General features: G+C 38.1%; 1 protein-coding gene across 1 annotated transcript; it reads left to right on the top strand.

The window, feature by feature from the left end:
• Positions 1 to 15,976: 15,976 nt before the first annotated feature.
• Positions 15,977 to 16,851, top strand: LOC145581093 (large ribosomal subunit protein uL10-like). Its single transcript, XM_081638160.1, has one exon. The coding sequence runs from the start codon at positions 16,048 to 16,050 to the stop codon at positions 16,849 to 16,851; it is 804 nt and encodes a 267-aa protein (XP_081494286.1). The 5' UTR covers positions 15,977 to 16,047.
• The last annotated feature ends 9,615 nt before the right edge of the window (positions 16,852 to 26,466 follow it).

Consider the following 26,466-nt stretch of genomic DNA (forward strand, 5'->3'; position numbering starts at 1 on the left):
CGGGGCTACGATTGGTGCAGTTGAACTACTACACCTGACTAGTTCCAGCTCACCTTGAGAAAACTATGGTAAGTAGGTCGTGCGGGACCTAGATAAACCAGCGCTTTGCGGGAGGCAACCCGTATTTTACTTGTTTTTTATTTTTGTTTTTCTTCTTTTTCTTATGAGAGGAGAGTGGAGGGAATTTAATGAGTTTTATGAGTTTTTTGGTACAGTTTACAGGAAAAGAGTTAGCAAAATTTGAAGAAAGTAGAATCGTCAACCCTTACTCTCGGGCCCGGCCGGGCGGAGCTTCGCCCGACCAGGCGCGAGAGTTGACGTATACGGACTTTAAATTGGCCCGGCCGGGCGGGGCTCCGCCCGACCGGGCGCGAGAACAGGGCTTTGATTTGAAGAAAAATCGCCCGACCGGGCAAGGACACGCCCGACCGGGCGCGAGACGCGAGTGGGATGAACCATGAAGATCGCCCGATCGGGCGAAATGGCGCCCGACCGGGCGCGAGAACGAACAATTCCCCATACAAGATCGCCCGACCGGGCCCCGTGCCGCCCGGCCGGGCGCGCCTACTTCTTCCCCCACCCGTCTTTTCTTTTTCTTTCTCCTTCTTCTTTCTTCGTTCTTTCTTTCTCTTTTCCTTCACTTTCTCTCTCTAAAACTCTTATTGTTCTCTGACTTCTCTCTAAGATTTCTCCTTCATCTCTTATCCAAATCCAAAACTTTTCACATATTTTTACTCCTCTCTTCATCCTCTACACTCCTACATCAAAAATTTTCAAACTCCACAAAATTTAATTTTTGACCACTCATAATGGCGGCTAAAAGGGCGAGGAATTTTCTCGGGGGAAGCTCAAGCGGGTCATCCCAACAATATGACCCGGCTCTTCAACTCGTTCAGTGGCCGACGATCAAGATCGCGACGGCGGAGCAACGGGAGAAATTGGAGGTGCTCTACGGACGAGAGGTAATTCCCTCACGGTGGTTACACCGTCCCACTTTAGAGGCTTTAGGTATTTATGGCTTTGTTAGGAGATTTTTAAATGATATTGGTATGCGCAAATTTGTAGATATGCATTATTCGACATACCGTGAATTAACCTGTGAATTCTTGTCATCTCTTGTTATTCAAAACCATAAAAGTGGTCCAAATTAATTTTTAGGCTTAACAATAAAAACATCACTCTTTCTTTTGTGGAATTTTGTAAATTGTTTGAACTGGAACCGGAATTAAACAGACAATGGCATGCTGAGTTTAAAATGGAGGATGTGTATTTAGCTTTGACTGGTATTCCTCATGTTTCTGCACAACATGCTAGTGCTAGGCCTATCCACCACCCCGTCCCTAAAATGTGGCAAAGATTTGCCGGTGTATGTTTCCTAGGTAGGAATGAACCCCATAACTGTCAGACCAATGAACTAGCTGTAATTGGCCATTACATGTTTGGGTATGAGAAATTGAACATAGCCCGGTATATCATCCACCACCTAGGTAGGCATGCTACGGCCAGCAACCACCACACTACCCCCATCCGTCTTGGTGGCCTTATCACTAGGATAGCCATCAAGAAGGCCGGTTTTGTAGAGAGTGGACCCCACCGGATGACTAACATGGGACCCGATACCTACATGACCTCTAGGTACCTTGAGGAGCTTGGGTGGTTGCGGGTAGACGAGAACCAGGTCACCCATTGGTGCATTCGGACAGGGACTGAACAACCCTTGCCCATTTTTCCTTTGCCCAACCCAGACCTGACCGCCTTTCCCCCCAGGGCAAGAGTCCTACACTTATGCCCTGTTAGTTGCCCATGCTAGGGGTGAGGATCCACAGCAGGCCCAGGCCCAACCACAGCTTGTAGTTCAACCCATTCCACAGCCACCATCACCACCCCGACAGTCCCATTCCGTCCCTCACGGTGACTCTGACCCAGTTTGGGACTTGCAGAGTATTGGCCAGGCCATAGGTCGCATAGAGCAAACCCAGACCGAGTTCAGACAGATGATTGGTTCTGTCGACCAGAGGCTAGGCTACCTAGAGAGGAACCAGGGTAGGGGACTCTACCCCATTTATGATGATTATGCTCGTCGGGGCAACATTCCCGACGATGCTGTTTACCCAGACTGGTTCCAGCCCCCACCTCAGGGATACGATAGGGATCCCACTGCCCATGGTATTTACGCAGACTATTCCTCGTTCCATGGGTACGGCCAGGACATTCCTTTTGGGGGACCGCCGGGGGGGACTTTTCAAGCTAACTATTTTGGTGGTAGCTCTTTTGGTGCAGATGGTGCAGGTTCCAGTGGTGGAGCAGGTAGGTCCTCTCGGATGGACCAGGATGAGGAAGAGTAGCCAGCTGGGCTACTTTCGAGCCAATGAGGACATTGTCCGATCTTGGCTTGGGGGAGATTTTTGGATTTGGTATATATTTTTCTTCTTCTTCCTTTTTGTTTATTTTTGGTGTGTTTTGTTAGTTTAGATTTATTGCTTTTTAGATTAGTTTATTGCTTTCCTTATATGAAAAATACAAAAAAAATTGAAAAAAAATCAAAAAAATAAAAAAAATACGAACCAATGAACTGTAAATCATGCTTCCCTGTGCCCCATACTTGAGAAAAATTGTTTTGATTCTTGGTATTTGATTTTGAGCATTGTGGATTAGTTGATCATGATTTGAAGTTTAGTTACTTGGATTCCTAAACATGCGTCAATTTTGTCCAACTACTTGTGAATATAGTGCTTGACTAGTTGATTTGGTTAGGAATGTGTGTTTAGTTCCTGGTATGTCAATGAATTAGAGTATTGATTTGCAACTATGAGTAGTGTTTCATGACTCAATATTATGCACATGTGGAAGACGAAGGCATTTGTTCTTTAGGTAGCCTTCAGATGATTTTAGATACATTTGTTCCCTTCTTGCTACCCATGTTGTTGCTTGTGCCCTTTCATTGTTTTTAGCCACATTACAAGCCATGTCTGCCCCATTGGTTACTAGTCCCAAGCTTGGCTTGGGGGAGCTATTAGTGAGTGAGGTGAGGGAGTTTGTAGTGTGCACATTATTTGCACAATTTGGGTGGGTTTGAGAAGTTATTTGTTCTTGATAATATTTTTATTTTGATGAGTTTTATTGTGTATATATTTGAGAAAAAATAAAAGTGTGATGGAAAAAAAAAGAAAAAAGAAAAGTGAGAAAATAAATAAAAAAAAGTGAACTTCTAATGAAAAAAAAGAAAAAAAATGAAAGAAAAGAGCAAAAGGAAAAAAGTGTTTCATCTTCAAATTATCTAAGTGAAGGTTTATCAAAAGAAAAGAAAGAAAAAAATTGAGTTTCATTGTAAATATTTGAGTTCAAAGTTTGATTATTCACTCTAGTTTATATTATCATATTTTTGGGAGTGAAATTTTGTAAGTATTGGGTTTGGTTTTTATGATTGGAGTATAGTTGGTGGATTTGTTTTGGAGTTAGTTTTGTTGGAGATGTTTATGGTCATTATATTTGATCATGGGTTTATTAGGATATGGCTCCCTTTTAGCAAGGCTTTTCTCTCACATATTCCCAAATTTCTCCTACCCTTTCACCCTAGCCTACATTACAAGCTTAAAAGACCTTTTGACCTTGTGCATAGAGTTGTGTAAATGTGAAAGTGTTATTTATCAATGCAAGTTATGACTTGACATATTCCGAGTCGACTAATAGGTTGAGTGTATGTCTTTTTAAACACACGAGTGTTGTGAGTTTGGGAGGGCATTGTTCACATTAAAGGGGTTGGGATGGAGAGTGATCGAGTACATCTTTTACTCGCCACATAAATGAGAGTTGAGTGTGTGAGCACTAGTCTTGAATTCTATACGCTCTTGTGGTTTGCTCTATTTGACAATTGTTGGGGAGGAAGGGCGATTAGATGGATAGGATTGGTTGGTTTTGAAGCATGCTCACTTGATTTGCCTTGAATCGTTTGTGCTTGATTTTTATATTGGGGTGAGGCATGTTTTATTGTCCATTGAGGAGCTCTTTGCTTAGGGACAAGCAAAGGTTTGGCTTGGGGGAGTTTGATGTGTTCATTTTATATATATATTTATCCCCGTCCCTTGGTCGTAATTAGTAGTGTTTTTGGCTCCTACGAGCCACTTTTATTACTAATTTGTGTTTTCCAGTGCTTTGGTAGTTTTGCTTGAGTTTTGTAGGAATTTGCGTACTTGGAGCATTTTCCCGGGTTTTTCGAGGAGCATCTACAAGTATTGAAAGACCGCGACCACGTTCGATAGCCCAAGACCAATTGGAGGTAGCAAATCGGTGACTAAGGGCTCAGTTTTGGAGATATGAGGCGTTTGGGCCAAGTTGGAGAGCGCAAGGAAGAGCCTCGAGGCCCAAGAAGCCTCGCCCGGACCACCAGAGCACCGCCCGAAGGCGCGCCCGGCCGGGCGGGGCGGAGCAACACCTTGAAGGGTCCCGCGCCCGGAGCACGCGCCCGACCGGGCGCGAGAAGACATCTGAGGGAAGGAGGCGGGCCCGGTCGGGCGAGCCACTGCCCGGCCGGGCGCGAGAAAGCATTTGAAGAGAAAAAAAGGCGGGCCCGGTCGGGCGGCCCCTTGCCCGACCGGGCGCGTGTAGAATTAGGGAGTTTTGATTTCCGATTTGTTTTGTTTAGCGGAGATTGTCTTGCTTAGTATTAATGTGTTATTATTAGGCAAGATTAGGACTTCTTCTTCATTATTATTACTCTAGTTTTTATTCTCTTCCTTCTCTCTACTCAACTTTCTCTCTCTAGACTTTTATTTTCTTTCTTGTTCCTCAACTCTATTGTAATTCCGCCGTCTTGGTACGATTTCTCTCTTAATTAATCTCAGTATTTTATTCATTCTATTTTTTCTTTCATGTCTTGTTTAAATATTATGTTTTGCTTAGTTTTAATTATGTCTGAGTAGTTTTCCTTCTAGGGTTTTTGGGGATCTGATAAATAATATGAAAGGGTAATTTTATGATTGTTGATTATTAATGCTTAATTGATTTCCTATTGATTGTTTTAATGCTATGCAATTAGATTTGGCCAGGTTTAATTGTATGAGTTTAGCAATATTGATTCGAGATTCGAGAGATGAGAATTGATGTTTAGGCTTAGTTTCAATAGGCAGATTAATTTATAAATGGTTAGGTCGAGATTCGAGAGATGAGATTTAATACCGGTAAATTAATTCTGTGATTGTAATACGTAGCGAAAGCCCTTTATGATCTGATTAATTAATGCATTGATGATTGATTATTGTGTTTTACCCTGGAATATTGTTTATTAGTGAACCTATGCCCTAGGCTTTATTATTATTGATTTCTTCCTTAATTATTCTCTTTACTCATAATCTTCGTAGTATAGTTTATAATCACAACAAATATTGGTTACTTTAATAATTTGGATTATAATAATTAATTAGGAATAGAAAGACCAGTTTCCCTGTGGATTCGACCCTACTTCCCTATCTACTTTAGTTAGAGGACTTAGGTAATTACTTTTGATCTGATTCTATGGCATGCTATTCATGAAAATCTTCATTGTTCATTTATGTTCGATCATGTTTGACACCCCCATACCCCTAGCGTTCGTTTATCTTTGATTAATCCTTTTTGTCTTCCTTTCTTAAGTGCTTTAGTTTACTTAATCAAGAAAACCACAAAAGTATTCCTTCGTTTACTCTTGCATTAGTGGATTTGGTGTATAAACTCGTGTGCTTCCTTTGGGTTTGATCCTTTTCTTACCCCTATATTTGCATTAGGGTAGTAAAGTGTTTATAAATTTATAATTTGATTAGGGTAGTAATCCCAACGACCTATTAACCCGCGATCACTATGTGTGTTCAAGTGAAGCCTACATCTAAACACTTCCTTAATATTTTAGCTTTTGTCTTAGTCTAGTCTAGTCTTGTAGTGTTAATTGTCTTTTCTTACCCCTTATTGGCCTAGCTTAGTTGTTGGCGATGATTGTAGAGATTTGTCGTTCTTCGTGGATCGACCCTTGACTTGCCACTAGACTCTTGTTTAGTGTTAGGTGGTATTATAAATCTTGGTTTGATTGAAGGTGTTTTAGAACCCAACGATCTAAAATATCCTTTATCATATTCCGATTTGAATTTTGGCTTTTTTCTAATCCTCTAACTCTCTTTTTACCTTATAAATAGAGGTCATTTCACTCCGTTTTCAATCACCAACAAGGCAACAATTATGAACCTATTCATTAGACGTAGTACAATGATAATTTTTATTTGATTGCACAAAATTACAAGTATTTGTTTGGTATGATTAATGGTAAACGTATACTTAGAATATAGGGATTTGTATATATATCATCTTTGTGGACAATCTTTGGTAATTATTTCATCTATTTATTCCTGAATGAAATGTTGTTATAGTTTGTAGCGTGTAAGGCAAAAGGTGGTGTTAGAGGATACTTAGCACATAAGTTGTGTTATTCTATACACCTCATCAATAGGTATGTTAGTGTGGCTAATTATTCCAAGAAATACATAATATATGACGAATCGTAAAACAACATTTGTCAGCCTCACCCTGATCTACTATACCTATTTTATAATATAATACATAGATAAATAGATTATTTATTAGAAACGTATAATAAAGATTTAACATCCGTGTCATTGACATATTCTATTACTTTGTATGTAAACCTAATTTTCTAGTAGAATATTAAGGCTTCAAATGAAGCGTGCCTACCTAAGCATGTTTTGAATATGCTTTACAATCGTGGGAATTTGAATATGACATTATATTATTAATTCGAGACAAAAAAAAAATCACCATACCCCCAGCCTGAAACCCACCCCCTACAAAAAAAAAAAAAAAAAAAAAATCACTAAACAAACCCTCCTTTGCCACCGCATAAACCCCCAAGTGCCTCTCCCCCACCTTTGGAACCCTAGCGAAGGTGGGGGAAGGTGATTAGGGGTTGTATACGATGGGGGAGGGATTTTAGGGATTTTTCGGGGGGAAGGATGGGCTTTCCTGTGGGGGTAGTTAGCGATCGACGCAAGGGGGGAGGGACACTCTAATGCATAAGAAGGGGGTCTGGGCGTAGAGGGTGTGGGCGGGAGGGTAGTTGATGCTGGTGGATTTTCTTTTATTTATTTAATCATTTTTAAAATGTTTAATTTAGTAAGTTATATTAAGAGTCAATTATAACCAATCTTAAGTGCTAATTAGCATTTTTTACCAATTACGTGGTAATACATGTAAATTAAATTTGATAAAAGTTACCTATTCAACTGATTATATTTCACTTGGGACCATTAAGAGAAAATCCACATTAAAATTTGGATTATTAAATAAATAATCCAAAATAAAAGTTGGGATTATTTAGGTGGACAAGAATAAGTTCGGATTACTTTGACTCTTCGAGCAGTATTACTTCTAAAATAAAAAAGAAAAAGTAGTATATAGCGTTACATGCCATTTGCTACACAACAAGTGTTCCTACAAATGCACTGATCCTACATTATTGTTATCTTTTGTAATTTTTAGTCTAATAAGAAAATATTGATATGATGTGATAATTATATATTTGAAATTATTTTTCATGTCTTTGTGGAATAATATTATCATTTATCACTATGAGAAATTATGGTTGTTATTACTATAAAATTATTAGAGGTTTTAACTATTAGTGTAAATATTGTAGAAAAAAAAAATAATAATAAGATTTATTATCATTAGTTTTTGACACTTAAACAATGATGTAATGTTGGATTAATGGTTAAGGTTTCATTTTACATTTCAACAGTCATGTGTGTTATACCATAGAAAGTTAGAATGAATTTTTTTGTCTTTCTTTTATTTGGTAATTGAAGGAGATGACATGGAAATGAACCATTTTTGTTTAATTTTAATTGATTTTTTAAAATAAATTAGTACTTTCCTCTACATGTAAATTTCTAATTCTTATATTTGAAATGCATATCTTCAATCATTTATACTATTAATAAGTGCTAAAAGATATAAAAAAAATTATTATAAATATGAATTTAGACAAATCTAACCAAATATTATATAACAACATTTTGATCAACATATAAATCAACAGAGGTGATCAAGTGGAATAATATAAATAGTAGTGTAAATTTCCAAGTGTTGCAACTAAAAGAGAACGAATGAATTATATATTATTTCATTATATCCATATAGATTTTTTTTTTTTTTTTTTTTTTTTGGTATTAAAAGTTAAAGAGCTATGTATAGAAGCTCCAAAAAATTAGCATTTACCTTATATTATATCTAAGTATTTAGAAATATATGTTCCACGGTATGATATTTTTTCTTAAATTTGATATTTTTCCATATTATCTTAGTGGAAATTATTTTATTAATTAGTATTATTTGACATGTAAATATGTAATAATAAAATAAAAGGAGGTGTGATATAATTAAGAAAGTAATAAATTATGTTTTTTTTTTTTTGAATAGCAAGTAATAAATTATGTTGACATCAAAACTACTGATTGCTAACATATTTAGTGGAGACCTATTAAAAAATATAATCACTTATATTAGTAAATTCTCCTTGATTTCCTCCGTGACATTCGTTAATTATCTTATCATTCTTTCCTACAATCTCTTCATACCTCTCTGTTTTCTGTCTTACTTTTTTTTTAATCCATCTATAATCCATGGCTTCACAAGTGATGAATGATAAACTTAATAACCCTTGATCTGCTACTAATGACGACAACGCCTCAATCAAGAGACAACAACAAAAAATGGTCATGGCAAAACGTGCACTTAAATCTCTCATAGTTGCGCTTATAACAAATATCGCATTACCTATAACAATCATTCTCTTATTTGGTTCAGGTAGAAAATATCATATTTAGCAAAAACCTATTTGGTTTCCACCCCTTTGGCTTATTCATTTATGCACATTATACTCATCTTTCTTAATGGGTCTGGCTGCTTGGCTTGTGTGGGCCGATGGCGGTTTTCATATCAATTCGGACGCTTTACCGATTTATTTGGGTCAAATATCCATAAATGTCACCTGGTATCCTCTTATTTTGGTCATGGGCATGGCTCAACTAGGTCTAGCATTTTGGTTTATCAATTTTTTAGCTCTTACAGCATGTTATGTTAAATTTAAACGGGTTAATCAAATAGCAGCAACCATTGTAAAGCCTTGTGTTGTATGGGCTGGTTATCTTTTGATTGTAACATTGAAGATATGTCTTCTTTAAATTTTGCTTTATTTTTTGAGGTAAAATTCAGGTTTTCCCATTGGATGTGTTAGATGATTTGAATGTAGTAACTCATTATCAACTATATGATGTAATTATACATTGTAGAAAAAAGCAACTAAAAATCACTTTTTTATACCTTGTTTTCTTAAAGCTCTTCATATTTTTGCTACACTAGTGTGCTTATCCACATATTTGATAATTTTTAATTATCTATTAATAATATTTGTAAAAGTTTAAAAAAAAAAAAAAAAAAAAAAGAAGATTTTCATATATCATCCATTTAGCCAACTCTAATAAGATCTTACTTGATTATGTATTATTTCCATTATGTAATTGAAGAGGGGAGGCAGGAGTGAAATGTTGGCATTCAAATAATGTACTATAAAAAACATTCCTATTTTACTTTATTTTATTTTTAAAAACTAATTTGAATGGTTTGGGCAATAAAATAAATCAATGATTTATAAGCATTGAGAAAAATAGAGAAATTTAATCTTATTGTTAAAAGATTGATTGGCTTAAAAAAATATTTTTATTTATTAATAGAAATATTTTCCCCACTCTTTTTTAGTTGACACACTTGATTTTTGCACACATATTAAGGTAGTGTTATAATGGAATAAAAATGACAATACTATCTCTACTTACTCAAAATTGGCAGGGTAATTTGGGTAAAAAGAGTAAAGGAGACGTACATTACAACGCTTTTTTGTACAAGAAAATGTGTCAACTTTTTTGAAAAGGAATTAGTGTCAACAAAATAAAGAGGAATTACAATAATGGCAAAATCATAAAAATTAGAAATTACAATACAATAGTTTCTTTGGTATATTTATCATTATAATCGTTTTCTAGGTAGATCACGTATAAACTTATAAATAAATATTAAGTTGTACATAAAATTTGGTGGATATATTTTTGGTTATTTTATTTTTATATGTACTATACAAAGGGATTTCTTTTGACTCGAGGATGATTCTAGTGTAGTCGTCAACTACGGACGACTATGGTAAGAGATTAAATCTGAACTGTTTATTATTTTTGTTGCTTAATCTTAGCCTTTGAATAATACGTTTTTTAAAAATTTAAAAATCTAATTTACACATCAGTTAAGTTATGACCAGTCAGTGACCAGCGACCAGTCAGCTAAGAGTTGTTTGTTTTCCTACTTGGGTAATTTTATATTTTTTTATCAAATTACAACACTATAAACTACCATCTAAATAATTTATAAAATCGATTGTAATTTTTTTAGAGGAAAATCATATTAACAATTTCAACCTTCTTTAATGGTGTACTTCATATTCATCTTTTAACCTTTATTTTCCATCCAAAACTAAATCTTAAATTACCAAAGTATATATGATATCAATAAGATTAATGTACAACCATCATATTTATGTGTCAATATAAAATTATTTATGTGATTGAAATCAATAAAATTGTATGTATACACAATTTGGTTAAAAAAATTGCGTAATATCTTATGATATTGTGTTTTATTTTATTTGTCATATGATTTTGTGTTAAATATTGATTAGTCATATGATTTTTTTAGTAATCCGTCATTGTTAAAGCTTGAATCTACAATGCCATTCAGCCATTGTTTAAGTTGGGCGTTTGTTTCGATTGAAGATGAATTAATTTTATTTTAGGAAAATTAAAAACTAATAATCTCACCATTGTCTTTTCTTCTCAAAACAATCCCACCTTTTCGTATTCCCACAATAATCCCACCTTTAATCCATAGATCTCAAAACAGGTTTTTACCAGTTTGTGAAATTGGTAACTTATTTTAGAAGATAACTTGCCACGTGTCACCTTCTATGTGGTCCACTAATTTATTTATTTATTTTTTGTTAATTAAGAAAACAAATAATTTTTTTTTTAAAAAAATTAACCTCCTTCAGTCCATCCAAAATCCTGACCACCTAACATCAACCATCCTTGCCGGCGAACAGTAGCCCCCATGCCCCCTCAACGATGAACAGCAGCCCCCTCCCCGACAAACTGAACCTAATCCCCTCCTCCACCCCCATTAACGGTAATAAAAAAAAAGCACCTAAGCATGTCAATATTGAGGAGTTCAAGAATAACATCATCTATGATCTGACGATTAGATTTCTTAGCCAACAATTTAATTTCTTGAACAATATGAATCCCCCACCCAAATTTAAGATTAGGTGAAGACAAATTCTTAATCACAATTTCCACTTTTTCAAAAATGTATGCTGATTGATTTAACAAGCCCCCCAAACCCATTCATCGCCAAACAATAGCAGCAAAATTAAGGGTTTAGGGGTTTCATGGGTGGTCGGGTTTAGCGGATTCGTGGGTGGTTGAGTTTAAGGGTTTCGTGTGGTCGAGTTTAGGGGTTTTCTAGGTGGCTGCGGTGGTCGGATTTCGGGGTTTTCAGGTAAGGGGTGGTTAATTTAAGGGTTTTCGGGTAAGGGGTGGTCGAATTAAGGAGTTTTCGGGTATGGAGTGGTCGGGTTTAGGGGATTTCAAGGTGGTCGGGGGGGTTGGTGTGGTGGTGGCTATGGAAGGGAGTTGGTATGGGTGGTGGCCATGGAAGAAGCTTTAAGGTTGAAGAAGCTTAAAAAAAAAAAAAAAAAACCTGTTTAACAAGTTATAGGTCAAAAGACCTGTTTTAAGAAGATGGGGGTATAAGGTAGGATTATCGTGGAATTACGAACAAGTGGGATTGTTTTGAGAAGAAAAGGCAAAGGTGGGATTATTAGTTTAAGGTCAGCAAAAATAATTTCAGTTCAGTAAAAAAAATTTAAGTTTAACAAAAATAAGGTGAACTGAACGAGTTCTAATACTACATAATACATAATAGGACTCCCTAATTTGATTGCAATAACCTTCAAATAGTATTTATTAGGACTCTGTAATACTTTATTAGGACTGCTTGATTTGGATGTAATCACTTTCAGATATTCTTTATTGGTACACCCTCCGTTATTTTTGAAATGCATCACTTCTCTTTTATGAGTGTTTTTTTAAATGCATCACTTCCTTATTTAGTAACTTTATACTATATTTTATCATTTCTTGTTTCTCCATGGTCCCCACTAATATAATAAAAATATCTACCCTCCCTCACATACTTTTTCTTTTATGGTTACCATCTTACTTTTACTAGAATAAAATATTCACCTACTCACAATATTATATTACTCTCCTAAATCCCCTCGCATCACCATGTAATGCAAATAAAAAAAAATGGAGGGAGTACTACTTAAGTACATAATAATTATTGGGACTGACAAATTTGATTATAATAATCATCACTTATATACTATATTAGGACTCTATAATATTTAATGGGATCGCTTAATTTGTTTGAAATAACATTTAAATATTCTTTATTATATAAGCCAAGGGGGAGGGAGTGAGAGTGAAAGTTGGTGTCCTTGAACTCCCAAAAGTACCCCTATAGGCAATTTTTAAAAAAAAAATTAAAAAAAAAAAAAAAAAAGTAAATAGATCAGCCTAATCACACAAGTTTCTAAAATTATAATGTCTTAATTATAGATTTTTTAAAAGACACTCCATATACAAAATTATACAAGAATAATACTCCATATCAAACAAAAAATGCTATACTAAATATTACCTATGCATTTAAGAATATTAATCAAAGCTTTTATATACGTTTAATAATAATTTTTACACATCAAAGATTTCATATAATCATGATAACAAACATGTGACAGGAACTATCAGGAGCTTGGAACAAAACGGTTTAAAAATGAAATAATTATAAATTAGAACTTGTTTGGCAAAGTCCATTGTCCTAACCCCATTGATTTGGATTTACGAAAATATCCCTTCATGATCCAGCCCATCATTAGTCAGAGCAAAGTACGGATTTACCGTTAATCTGTCTTACTAAGTACAACTTCTGCCACCTGAAAATACATCTATAAATAACTCTCCAATCATTAATGATGGGAACTTTTTCTAATTCTCTAACCTTTTCTCTCTACTTTCTCTCTCTAGAAAATACATTTGCTGACTTAAGCATCGGAGGGGCTTTCTCGGGTCACACCCCTGGGGCAGTTAACCTTCTCTCTCTTTTGCAGGACTAGCTCTCGGACAGCAAGGCAGAGCTGAGGGAAATTCGGACACTCATTGGACTTAGCCTTAGGACATCTTGATATCATTACCTTAACCCCGAGGAGTATTCTGCTTCCAGAGACAGGTGGCGCCATTTGTGGGGATAACTAACAAAAAGTCATGGTGAACACTAGGCGTCCCCGCAGCACATATCAAGATGCTACTAGAAAAGCTCCGATTCTCTCATCTCGGCATAAGCATGAAGTCGAGGAAAATATTAGAGGCAAACTCTTATACAAGCTGAGCTCTCATCATGTTACAACTCACTCAAATGAAATGAACAATTCAAGAATCATGGGCAAGCCGAGCCCCCAGCTAGTCTACATTAGGCTCTCGGCATGCCCCAGCCAACACCAAGGCCCTCAGCATCTAGGCTTGCCAGGCCCTCGGCTTGCCTGGCGACCCCCTCGGCCTGCCTGTATACCCCTTCGGTTTGCCTGGCTACCCCCTCGGCCTGCCAGCATATCCCCTCGGCCTGCCTGGCTACCCCTCGACTTGCCTAGCTACCCCCTCGGCCTGCCAGCATATCCCCTCGGCCTGCCTGGCTACCCCCTCGGCCTGCCAGCATACCTCCTTGGCCTGCTTGGCTACCCCCTCGGCCTGCCAGCATACCCCCTCGGCCTGCTTGGCTACCCCCTCGGCCTGCCAGCATACCCCCTCGGCCTGCTTGGCTACCCCCTCGGCCTGCCAGCATACCCCCTCGGCCTACTTGGCTACCCCCTCGGCCTGCCAGCATACCCCCTCGCCCTGCGTGGCTACCCCTTAGGCCTGCCAGCAATACCCCCTCGGCCTGCCTGGATACCCCCTCGGCCTACCTGGCTACCCCCTTGGCCTGCCAGCATATCCCCTTGGCTTGCCTGGCTACCCCCTCAGCATGCCTAGCCGGGGGCTATGCTTCTATCAACCGCCTCGGCATGCCTAGCCAAGGGCTATGCCTCTACCATCTCCTCGACGTGCCTAGCCAAGGGATATGCTTCTATCAACCGACTCGGCATGCCTAGCCGAGGGCTATGCTTTTATCATCTCCTCGGCATGCCTAGCCGAAGGCTATGTTTCTATGAACCGCATCGACATGCTTAGCCGAGGGCTATGCTCCTATCTCTTCCTTGGCCAGCTTCTATCATATTCTCATCATGCCTTGCCGAAGGCTATGCATCTATCAACCCCTCGACATGTCTAGTGAGGGATATGTTTCTCTCAAGCCCTCGGCATGCCTAGCCGAGGGCTATGCATCTATCAACCCCTCGACATGCCTAGCCGAGGGATATGTTTCTATCAAGCCCTCGGCATGCCCAGCCGAGAGGCTATGCTTCTACCAATCCTTTAGCATGCCCAGCTGAGGATAATGCTAAGGTGCAAGCATCCCTCTTAAAGATGAACTTTACAAGATCAAGGAGGTCACTCACTTCAGGGTATTTTGCTCAAATTATCAAGTGACAAGGCTCTCAACTCTCCTTCCCTTTCAATCATGAATATTTATATAGTTGAGCCGAAAACCGACATGCTTAGAATGGCTGCTTTAAAAGTTTTTGTGTTTGAGCAACTCTCATCTTACAATGATTCCCTAGGGGCAATTGTAGCCGATACTAGGAGATCTTTTCTTTTAATAGAGCATCATTATAAGAAGCAAAATAAGCCACCAACAGCTCTAAGCGCTCGGGAGCTTACTCAGCTCTATTATCAAAAAAAACCGAGCCTCCCTGGATATAGGACACCCCGGGTTGCTGACTAACGTTACCAATAACAAGTTTGTTCCAATCTTTGGGGCAAGATGTTAGCCTATACTCAATGTTTTTGATAGTGTCCTGGCGAATCGCTAAAATAACAAAAGGCTCGTTTAGCCCTCGACCTATCCCAAAAGGTGGGATAGCGTACCTCTCATATATTTATAACTTGAGGCTCGTTTAGCCCTCGGCCTATCCTAAAATTTGGGATAGCCTAGCTCTCATACATATATGACAAGGGTCTCGTTTAGCCTCCAGCATGTCCAAAAAGTTGGGATAACCTACATCTCATACATATATAACAAGGGGCTTGTTTAGTCCTTAACCTATCTCAAGGTTTGGGATAACGTACTTCTCCTCAGCCAGTCCCAAAAGTTGGGATGACCTACCTCTCAAACATCTATAACAAGGGTCTAGTTTTGCCCCCAGCCTATCTCAAGGTTCGGGAGAGCGTACCTCCCTTATAACAATGACATAGGGCTCGTTTAGCCCCTAGCCTATCCCTATGTTTGGAATAGCATACCTCTCATCTATTTTCATGAAGAGGATTACTTCGGCCGTAATATCTCTTCAATGCAAGTCAAGCGCACCCCGGAAACTAACTTCAACAGCATCAACAAAATTCAAAAGTTAGAAAAAAATCATTAAGCCAAGCCAACAAAACATTTAGCATAAGAAAAATCTCATGGGTTTGTGATAAACTCAAAATCTAAGCATACCTCAAGCTCTCAACTTCGCTATCTTAGGCTTAGCTCCCGGATTATCTATGTCGCCCCTGAACCTTGGGTCAATTTTAGCAAGATGATGCATACCGAGCTCTCATCCAATTGGCCTAACTTGAGCACGCTCTTGATATTTAAAACATAGTCGATTTTGCCCTTTTCTTTTCTCTTCTCAATAAATCCCCAAAAAAGTCGAGACAGAAACCCTAATTTTCCAGATTTTGCCGGAATCTTCAACTTAATTCAACAAAAATGGCCGTGAAACCAACTAAGGCTGAGAAGAAGATCGCTTACGATCAGAAGCTATGCAAACTCTTGGACGAGTACAGCCAAGTGTTGATTGCATCAGCTGATAATGTGGGTTCGAACCAGCTTCAAGGAATTAGGCGTGGTTTGAGAGGTGATTCAGTTGTTTTGATGGGAAAGAATACTATGATGAAGAGGTCTATTAGACTTCATGCTGAAAACACTGGTAATGAGAACCTGAAAAAGCTCGAACAGTTGTTGGTGGGAAATGTTGGTTTGATCTTTACCAAGGGTGACTTGAAGGAAGTTAGGGAGGAGATTTCCAAGTACAAGGTTGGAGCTCCTGCTCGTGTTGGTTTGGTTGCACCAATTGATGTTGTCGTCCCACCAGGCAACACTGGTCTTGATCCATCCCAGACATCTTTCTTCCAGGTTCTCAACATCCCCACCAAGATTAACAAAGGTACTGTTGAAATTATCACTGCTGTTGAGCTCATCAAGAAGGGTGACAAGGTTGGTTCATCTGAGGCTGCTCTACTAGCCAAGCTTGGAATTAGGCCCTTCTCATACGGTCTTAACATTGAGTCCGTTTACGATGATGGGTCTGTCTTCAGCCCTGAAGTTCTTGACCTTACCGAGGATGACCTTCTTGCAAGGTTTGCAACTGGTGTCTCAATGGTCACTTCTCTTTCCCTTGCCATCTCATACCCAACTCTGGCTGCTGCTCCCCACATGTTCATCAATGGGTACAAGAATGTTCTTGCTATTGATGTCGCAACTGATTACGACTTCGCTCTGATACCATGTTGAAATAATAAATAAAGATGAGAGAAGGGAAAGAATAATAACAAAAGTTATATTAAATCCTCATATTTAATCAAACCATACAATGAAAGCCTTATATAGGCAACAAACAAACCAACTCTAGCTAAAATAAAGGAAACACTAATGGGATCATGGTCCACGAAACAAACTGCTATGCTAATACTTAGAAAATGGATTATAGGATTCCTAACTAAAAAAAGACCACTAACAAATATATAGCATGTTCTTATCCTAAACTTTAGGAATACTTTGAATCAATCCAACATTCCCCTTTGATTCAAAGTCTCATACACTCAGACTAAACGTTGATAATGACTTCGACATTCCATATTTCCAATTGCCATGGATTTCAAATTGAAAATCATACATTTTGATCTCAACACGACGAAATTTTCTTTTGCTTTTACAGCATTTTGTGATGCACATCTCATCAATTTACATTCAATGGAGCACATCTCTCCATTAACTCTCTTTGACATTGTCCTCCAATTGACCATGTCACCTTGCATCACACCAAACATCTTTAGTATTATCTTGGAAATCATCTCTGCATTGATTACGACTTCCACACTCGTAACGATTACGGGATCTTTACCTCAAAATTTTTTGCCCTCTTTTTCACAGGATTACATTCCCTTTTCATGGGCTAAAAGGGAACCCATCAACATACCACACTAACCACTACTTCCATGGTTAAACACACAAAATAATACTCACAAAAAATATTTTACTCGAAAAAAAATATTGCTCTCAAACAATTTTGCCCTCTTGTTCCCTCGCCTCAGCTATGCGACGAAGCCGAGCCCACATCATATAAAGCCCCGGGCGCTTAGCTACGCCCAGCTCCCCCCCGGCTTGCTTGGCTGGGCGCCACCCCTCGGCCGTTCGACATTCCAAAAAACAACATTTATAGCCTGAAAAGCAGAGAGCTAGGCTTGATGAATCAAAGCCCTCAAATCTACCTTCTCGAATACAAAAATTAAAAATAGAAGAAAAGTGTTCTTCTCTTGGCTAGGCCTACCAAGATTTCGGACCTCCAGCAAACGAGCAAACCGATCGATATTTTCAAAGAGAAACAACAAGTTTTCCAAGAATTAAAAGAAAAAGTGAACTACTTTAATTATTTCCATAAGACAAATAAAGGAAGAGGGATACGTGTTGTTGAAATGGTAAAAGGGTGGTCCACATTAATATCTTTAGCTAAATGGGCTCTCAGCTAAGCGTAAGGCTTACCTCTCAATATATTATCAAGACAAGTCATGCCCTGAGAAATATACATGGAGCTCAGCCTGAAGAAAATATTCTGAAAAGGGAAAAACCTTCAGTTATCCATAAGCCGTCATCAAGCTTAGCTCTCAAAACCGCTCAGTCATCTCAATTAAAGTACTTTCAATGCATTGCTTGGGGCTGGTTTTCACCCTTGCAAGTCGCTTGGGGCTCATTTTTAGCCCTCAGATACATTTGGGGCTCGTTTTAGCCCTCGGGTACGCGTCAAGATCCACTCCGGCTTATGTGACAGCCTCTCTCATCTTCATTCCGCGTGATATCCGAACTTCATGCGATCTCGTTCCCATATCACGCGTGGGGCTAAATGTTTGGGCCAAGTCCATTGTCCTAAGCCCATTGACCTGGAATTACGAAAATACCCCTCCATGATCCAGCCCATCATTAGTTAGAGCAAAGTACGGAATTACCCTTAATTTGTCTAACTAAGTACAACTTCTGCCACCTGAAAATACATCTATAAATAGCTCTCCAATCATTAATGATGGGAACTTTTTTTTAATTCTCTAACCTTCTCTCTCTACTTTCTTTCTCTACAAAGTACATTTGCTGACTTAAGCATCGGAGGGGCTTTCCTGGGTCACACCCCCGGTGCAGTTAACCTTCTCTCTCATTTGCAGGCCTAGCTCTCGGACAGCAAGGCGAAGCTGAGGGAAATTCGGACACTCATTGGACTTAGCCTTAGGACATCTTGATATCATTACCTTAACCCCGAGGAGTATTCTGTTTCCAGAAAAAGAACTACTTATGTATATGTTTTTTTATCAGCCTTTATTTACTTTTTATACACATACTTTTTTTTTTTTCGTTTCATCCGGATCACCCTTTGAGCTAATCTGAATTCGGGAATCAGTTCTGGATGGTTAGGTTTCAGTCCTCTCCCAATTATTGTTATGGGGGATCGAACACGCGGTTCTCCCTACCAAGTGTAGTCCCAATCACCGTTACACGTCTATAGCAACAGTCAATTGGTTACATATACACATACTTAATGCTAATTAAATTACCTTTTTTTAGGGAGCTAATTAGCTTACCAATATTATTATAAGTAATAAGTAATGTTCTGTATTTGCTTCAAAGAAAAAGTAATATTCTGTAAATTTTTTAAGCTTTTTTTTAGGGGGTTTTTAAAGGTTAATAACATTTAAAATTGTAAAATTGTGTATTAATCAATTTTAAAAAAGATAAGTTAATTTATTTTGTTATACGGAGTATATTTCATCCGTTAAATAAGGCACTTCTCTAGTATTGGGTTTTTTTTTAATCTACTATTTTTATATTTACGTAAAATCACTCTGATCCCCTACCTTCTTAGGGCCTGTTCACATTTACTTAATTTCAGTTCAGTTCAGTTCAGTTCAGCTCCAATCAGTTCAGTTCAGTTCCAATCAGTTCAGTTCAGTTCAGTTCAGTTTAGCTCTTAATTTCTCTCTCACATAAAATATTCATTTCAGCTCAATTCAGTTCAGTTCAGTTCAGTTCACTTCAGTTCCAACCAGTTCAGTTCAGTTCAGTTTAGCTCAATTCAGTAAATATGAACAGACCCTTAATTTTAAAATAATAGTTGGAAGATTGAATTATTTGCATTTGAGCATATTGTATCATCTTGTAATCGAATAGTAGGCATTATTTATCTTAAATAAGAAAAAATCAAGTGGTTAAAAGAAACAAAAATACAATTATATACCCAAAAAAAAAAACAAAAAATATTAAAACGTATGTTAGTTTTCCACTTTTCCTTAAGGAAATTTTAGATTTTAACACCACAAAAAAACACAAAAAATTGTTTTTAACACTTAAAAAAAAAAAAAGAAAAAAACTTTAATTTAACAACACAAAATGTTTAAAAAATTGGCTTTTACTACCACTTAACGGTTGCCATCCAAAAATCCATAAGTGGGGTTTATTCTACCACGTGTTGCCAAATAATTCGTTGAAAAAAATTTAAAAAAAAAACACAAAAACACTAAACTAACCTAGCCACCCCATCCCTACCACCAGCGGCACGCCGCCAACCACAATCCCACCCAACCTCGCAGCCTATCCCATCGCCAATTCCTCCCCTTCCTTTCCCCTTCCCCAAAACTAACAACAACTCTCCCAACGATCGCTGAAAATGAGCGGCCGTATTTCAAACCACCTATCACCGACAAAAAATTACACCAAATAATGGTCGAAAACGACCCTTAGCAGCCATAAGCCGGTCGTTTTCAACCCTTAATGGCCGTTTATGGTGGCCGTTTCTAGGGGTGCGAAAAAGGCCACCGTTTTTGGTGGTCGTTGTGGTTGGGTTGTCGATTTTAAAGAGGGGGATAGAGTGAGGGTGGAGAAACTAGTGGCTTGGGCTGGGAAAGGCGGTGTTATGGTGGGTTATTGGTGGTGACTTGCTGCCGGCAGTGACTGAGTGTGTGACTGATCCGTGCCATTTATGGCACCTTTAGGCTATGTTTTCTTTATATTTCTATGCTCGTTTTTAGTCGTTTGTGTCGTGTTTATAGAGAATAATGCTCGATTTGTGTTATTTTGTGTTGGTTTAGAGAAATGCATGCTTTTAATGGTTTTCTTATCATTTTATTCATTTCTCGACTATTTCTCTCGCTTCTCCGTTTCTTTGTGTTGTTTTGTAGGTACGTCGCGGGATATATGCATGGAAATTGAAAATAGCACCCACTAGCATCAATATGCACTTTTCGGAATTGAATTTGAGTTTGAAACAAAGGAAAACGAAGGATTGCAAAGTTTCAAATAGGACCTTTGTTGATTGTTTCAGCCATATCTCAAGTTCTACAACTCGGATTGATGTGATTCAAGTTGGGTTGGAAACTAGACTTAAAGATCTTTCCAATGATAGGTCGCACGCCCTCATACGATTCATAGATTGAGAGTTACAGCCTTTCGAAGTTAGCCCTGAAATTCTGCCGCGGGCGCGGGCTACAGTACCCGCGGGCGCGGGGTTGCTGCAGCTCCAAAACTGCCGTTTTTGGGCAGTAAGCACCCGCGGTTGTCCCGAGGGCTCCCCGAGGGCGCGGGCCTTGGCCCCGCGGGCGCGAGCTTGGGCCGCGGGCGCGGCTATCGGGGTGTCCGTTCTTCTCCGCGGGCGCGGCCGATTTCTCCGCGGGCGCGGGTTTCTGGGTCTTTTACGATTTTAAGCCTCTTTTCTCCTTTTGTTTATATAGTTTTTGGTTTCCTTTATTCTTCATTCATGTAATTCTTTAGTTTTAGAATAGTTTTCTCTCTCTTAGGTTGAGAGCTTCTCTCTCTAGATTAGGCTAGTTTAGGAGTAGTTTTAGAGAGAGAAAGTGAAGAATTTCAATGGTGATTGAGAGATTGAAGATGCAAGTGTGACAATTGTGTTGGAGATCTTCCTAATTATCAATGAGCATTTCTAAACTCTATCTCATTCAATTGCTTTGTTTAATTTGATGTTTGTTTGGTTTGATTTTGATATTTGATGTTTGATTAGAGTAATTGTTCTTGATATTTTGTTGATTCTTGTTCTCTATAGTTGATAGTAGATTTGATGATGATGTTTCTTGAGTAGTTTACTTGCTAGGGTGTGGGTAAACATGTGTGGTTGATGGATTGAGGTTGATTTGGGAATTTGAGTAGTTCTTGTGTTGTGATTAAATTGATTCATAGAGGTTTGCAAGTTGCATAAGTTTGATTGGAATAGCTAACCATGATTGCTAGCATTGATTGCGTGATTGAATTGATTGACATGACCACTTGATATCGGTTTGATCATAATTAGTTGAGTATTTGATTATGTTTCTTCATATTGTTTAGCACTAGAGAAATCTATGTTAGAGAGTGTGAGGATGATTAGTTTAATGCCCCTAATTGCTCCTACTATTTGTCTTTGCATTGCTTGGATTGCTTGACTCCCTAATTAGCTTGATTATCATGAATGCATGTTGATCCCCACTCCCTAGTGTTTCATTTGTTTGGTTCTTGATTTAGGAAGTAGAATAATGTTACCTTTCACTTTAGACTTCGACCTAGCTTAGGCGTTAATTAGAAATACTTGAACATAACCGTTCCTAGTGGTTCGACCCTTGACTTACCTCTATACTTGTATTTAGGTAGTTGAGTGATTATAAATTTGTTTGACCGTAGGGAGGATTAGTTCAACGACATAGTTTTCCCCACGTCAAAATGGCGCCGTTGCCGGGGAACGGTGTCTATGTTTGAGTGTTTTTAATTGCTTGAGTCTAGGTCTTTGTGTATACTTTTCTTTTATTTGATTTTTGCTTGTTTTGTATAAAATGGAAAATTTCTCGTTTCCTCAATTAGAGGATGAGCCATTTTGGGTGTACTTTAATAGATTAGAGAACTTCATTAGTTACCATGGTTGGGATATTTGGGAGGCTTGCGAGATTTGTTATCATAATTTGAATGAGCAAACTAGAGACATTGTTGAAAGCATGTATAATGGTAGATTTCGGGCATTGTCAATCGATGATGCTTGGGACTTTTATGTATGGTTTGCTAGAGATAGTTATGATCGTGGTCATGGTTATTCAAATGTTTCCATTGATGATTGTTATGGTCCATGTTCCATGAATGATGAATCTTGCATGCCTACTTGTGCCCCCATTCCCAAATTTGATGATGCCACTCATAACTCTAATGTTGATCCTTGCATGCTTGAACATAATTCTTTCCCCCATGATGCTCCTCAATGCTCTCCATCTTTCCAATCTTTAGATCCTACCTTTGAGTCTTCTTATAATCAAATTGGTGGTTCTTTGAGAAAATTGGAGATGAATTCTAATTTGGAACCAAACGAGATGAGATATTTGGAGATTGTAAGAAGCCAAATGGAAATGTTGAAAAAGTTGGAAGAGAGTAATGAGGTTGTTTTTAGAAAGAATGAGGAGATGGAGAGTCAATTGTCATCAATATTGAATGTAAATGAAGTTTCTACCACATTGGTAGATATGGAAGATGATGACGATGATTGTTTTGAGAGCTCCAAAGTATGCAAGGAGGATGTTAGAGAACCTATGAGTGAGGAAAAGGGTGTAGAGATGGACGTTCCTAAAAAGAGTTTGCATTTTGAACCTCCTTCTAAATTTGAATATTGTTCCATTGAGCCTTTAGAGGGAGTTGAAGAGAAACTAAAATTTTTGGCTTCTCTTAATATTGAGGAAACGGTAATTCAAGTTATGAAGGATGGGACATTGCAATTTTTGAAGCGTGAAGAAGTTGTTAGGAAAGAGAGTAAGGATGAGGAGGATGAAGTAGTCTCTATGGGAGATTGGATGTTTGAGGGTGATGAGGACCAAGAGGTTTTAAGTGTTGACAAACCAATTAGTGAGTCAATTCTCCCACCCACCTCCCTTGATTGTGATTTCATTCTTCCATACCTTAATCTTGGAAACCAACCTTCTTCCACCCCATCTCCTTTGCATGATGACCATGGTTGCTTTGAGGGTGAGGCCTTGAGATTAGATGATTTTGATGAAGAAGAGGTTCCATATGATAAGTTTGAGGAGGTAGAGCCTACTTTTGATGATTATGAAGATGGGAGTGAAGTGTTTGGTGAAGTTGAGTCTCCAACTCCTATCTCTAATGTTAAACAATTGCCTTCCTCTTTCAACTTTGATGAACCTTTCTCTTCTACATTTTCCACCATTGAGAATGGTAAGGCCTTTTTAAAGGGAGATTGTACTTCTCATGTTTATTTTGAGCTACCTCCCAAGTTTGACCCTCAACCCTTTGATGAGCTTCCTTTGAACCTTGATGATGATTTGCGGCTTTTGAGAGCTCATTTAGGGTGTGAAGTTAATGAGGAGGATGTGATTGAGAATGAGCTTAATTTAAATGATGATGAGTTGGAGGAGAGCCCTTTGGATGTGAGTTCATTGGATGAGAGAACTTGTATTTCTATGGTTAGTGGTGTAAGTGAGCAACCAATTCCTATTCCTTCACCTTACACCTCATTTTCAAGAAAGCTTGATCTTGCTCCCTCCTATCCCATGTCATTACCTTCTTTTCTCATATCCCCTCCTCTTGAAAAGCCTTTAGTCCCCCAAGTGCCTCATTTGATGACTTTTGAGGATGATGGTGGGATTTCCAACCAAAAATATTTTGTTGGGAGGAGTATGCCTTCTTCTTTTTCTTTAATTTCTCTTCCTTTTTCTTATATTCTTGTTTTTCCCTTCTCTCCTTCTTCTTGGCATACTTCTTCTCAATTCCATAGGTGTGCACTAAGCTTGTTGCATGCCTTTATTTTGTCATGTGCATACTTACTGTCATATGAAATGTGTAGTAGTGCATTTGACAAGCTCTTGCGTGCGTTGAATTATTATTTTCTAGAGCGGTCAAGCTTGGACCCTAAGCAAGCCTTTCTCGGGAAGTAACCCGTGTTTTATTGCTTTCATTTTCTTTTATTTTTAGAATAGACTTTATCTCATGGAAATGTTTGTGTGCCTTTTGCTAGGTACATGACTTGATATACTTTGGTGCTTCAATACGGATCAAGAATCAAGGAAGGTTGACTCCTATTTTTGCTAGCATAAGGAAGGCAAATTCAATACTAGAGGTTGTTAGCCTTGAAAGGGTAAAATTGGGTAATTTGCGGGTTTTTACACCCACCTAATATCCGGTAATATCCTTCCTTGCTCTCTCTCTAGTGAATGACGACTTGTTGGACATATGTTGGTTTGTTGGATTGATCTCCTTGTTTTCCCTTCCCATGGATTTTTTTTTTGGTTTATGTTTGAGTGTAATGTCTCATTCAAGCTTGGGGGAGGGTATTCTATCATGTTTGGTGGGATGTTGATTCATGTATGCTATGCACCTTTGTATATGCTTTTCCATGTTCTTATATTTTGAAAACTCCAAAAAGATTTTTGTTTCTATCAAGGCAATTTTGCAATGTGTTTTGTTTTGTTCTTGCTTTGGACATAATAACATTTGGACTTGTATAATTGAATGCTTTTCTTCCTAAATGGTAGTGGTGTGCACGGTTTGAGATTACGTTTGGTTGATTCTAGGATAAAGCATGCTAATGTAGTTGTCTAGAACTAGGGGGATCATGAAGCCGGATTCTACTTGTTTGTGGCATGTTTGGTAGTTGCTCCCTATCTTCGATTTGACAACCTTAGTGAGTTTTTGCTACAACCATGTGAGATTTATATTTGTTCAAGCTTTCATCATATTCTTGCATGAGTGGCATGGATCCTTGACTTTGCAAGCCTAATCTATAAAGCTTGATGTATGATTCTTAAACCCGAGACCGAGCTATCTAGGGAGGACAAAGGCACCTTTTTTGGGGTGGTATTTTTTATTTTTAGGTTAGTTTGATTCATTTTTGTTTTTGGGTTTCCATTTGCCTTCTTGCAACCATTTGAGCCTATTTCCTTCTTTTCAAGCCACATCTTTAGTTCTTTGGCCTTTTGTTTCATTTTCTTTCTATTCTTGGTTTTTTGTGAAGCAAATTGATCATGTATGATGGAGTTTGTGGTGGATAAGTTGGAAATTTGGTTTTTATGAGTGCTAGTTTGTGATTAAGTCTTCTTTGTGAATAATGGCAAGTGGTTGAGTAAAATCCGTCCTTAATCATACAAGGCATGGACTAATAAATTGCATTATAGAAAAAGCCGTCCGAATTTAGCAAAAGGCGAGGACATTGCAAGTTTAAGTAAAAAAAAAGAAAAAAAAAATTGAAAAAAGTAAAAATTCAAAAATATTTTGATGTATTCTTTTCTCCTTCTAAGCATTGAGGACAATGCTTCATTTAAGCTTGGGGGAGAAGCGTTTACGCTTGTTGTATATATTTCTTGTGAGTATAGCTTCAAATAAGCTTGGGGGTGTTGCTTTTGTTTGGTGATTTCTTGATCGTGTTGTTAAGGATTGATCACCCTTTTGCTTCACTTTTTAGGAAAACCGCCAAATTTTAAAAAATTTAGCCTACCTTCACCCTTTATGCCTTACGTTACAACCTTGAGGAAAGACCTTTCGACCTAGAAAGTTGAGTCACTATTCGGGGGAGGGAATCATGGGTCATTGCCTAAGGAAAGGGGATGCGAAGTCAAGATGTCGAGTAGCCCAAAAATTTGATCTTTTTCCGGTTCCTTCGCGGAATCTATGAGATGCTCACTAAGGGGAGATATGAGATTAGTAGGGGGAACACGGTAAGACCGTTTGGGATGAAAGTGGAGTGTGATAACTAGTTCCTATGCTTAGCATATTTATGTTTCAATCAACCTTAGGTACGGTATCTTATATCGTGCACTCCCTTACTTGTTTAGAAAGATTTGCATTCACTTGTGCTTGTACATTTGCAAAATTCCTTTCATGAACATTTGT

This window comes from Chenopodium album, chromosome 15 (assembly GCF_948465745.1).
Source record: "Chenopodium album chromosome 15, dcCheAlbu1.1, whole genome shotgun sequence".
Taxonomy (NCBI): domain Eukaryota; kingdom Viridiplantae; phylum Streptophyta; class Magnoliopsida; order Caryophyllales; family Amaranthaceae; genus Chenopodium; species Chenopodium album.

Coding starts and splice junctions, on each gene's coding strand:
- LOC145581093 (XM_081638160.1), top strand. CDS start 16,048: ATGGCCGTGAAACCAACTAAGGCTGAGAAGAAGATCGCTTACGATCAG.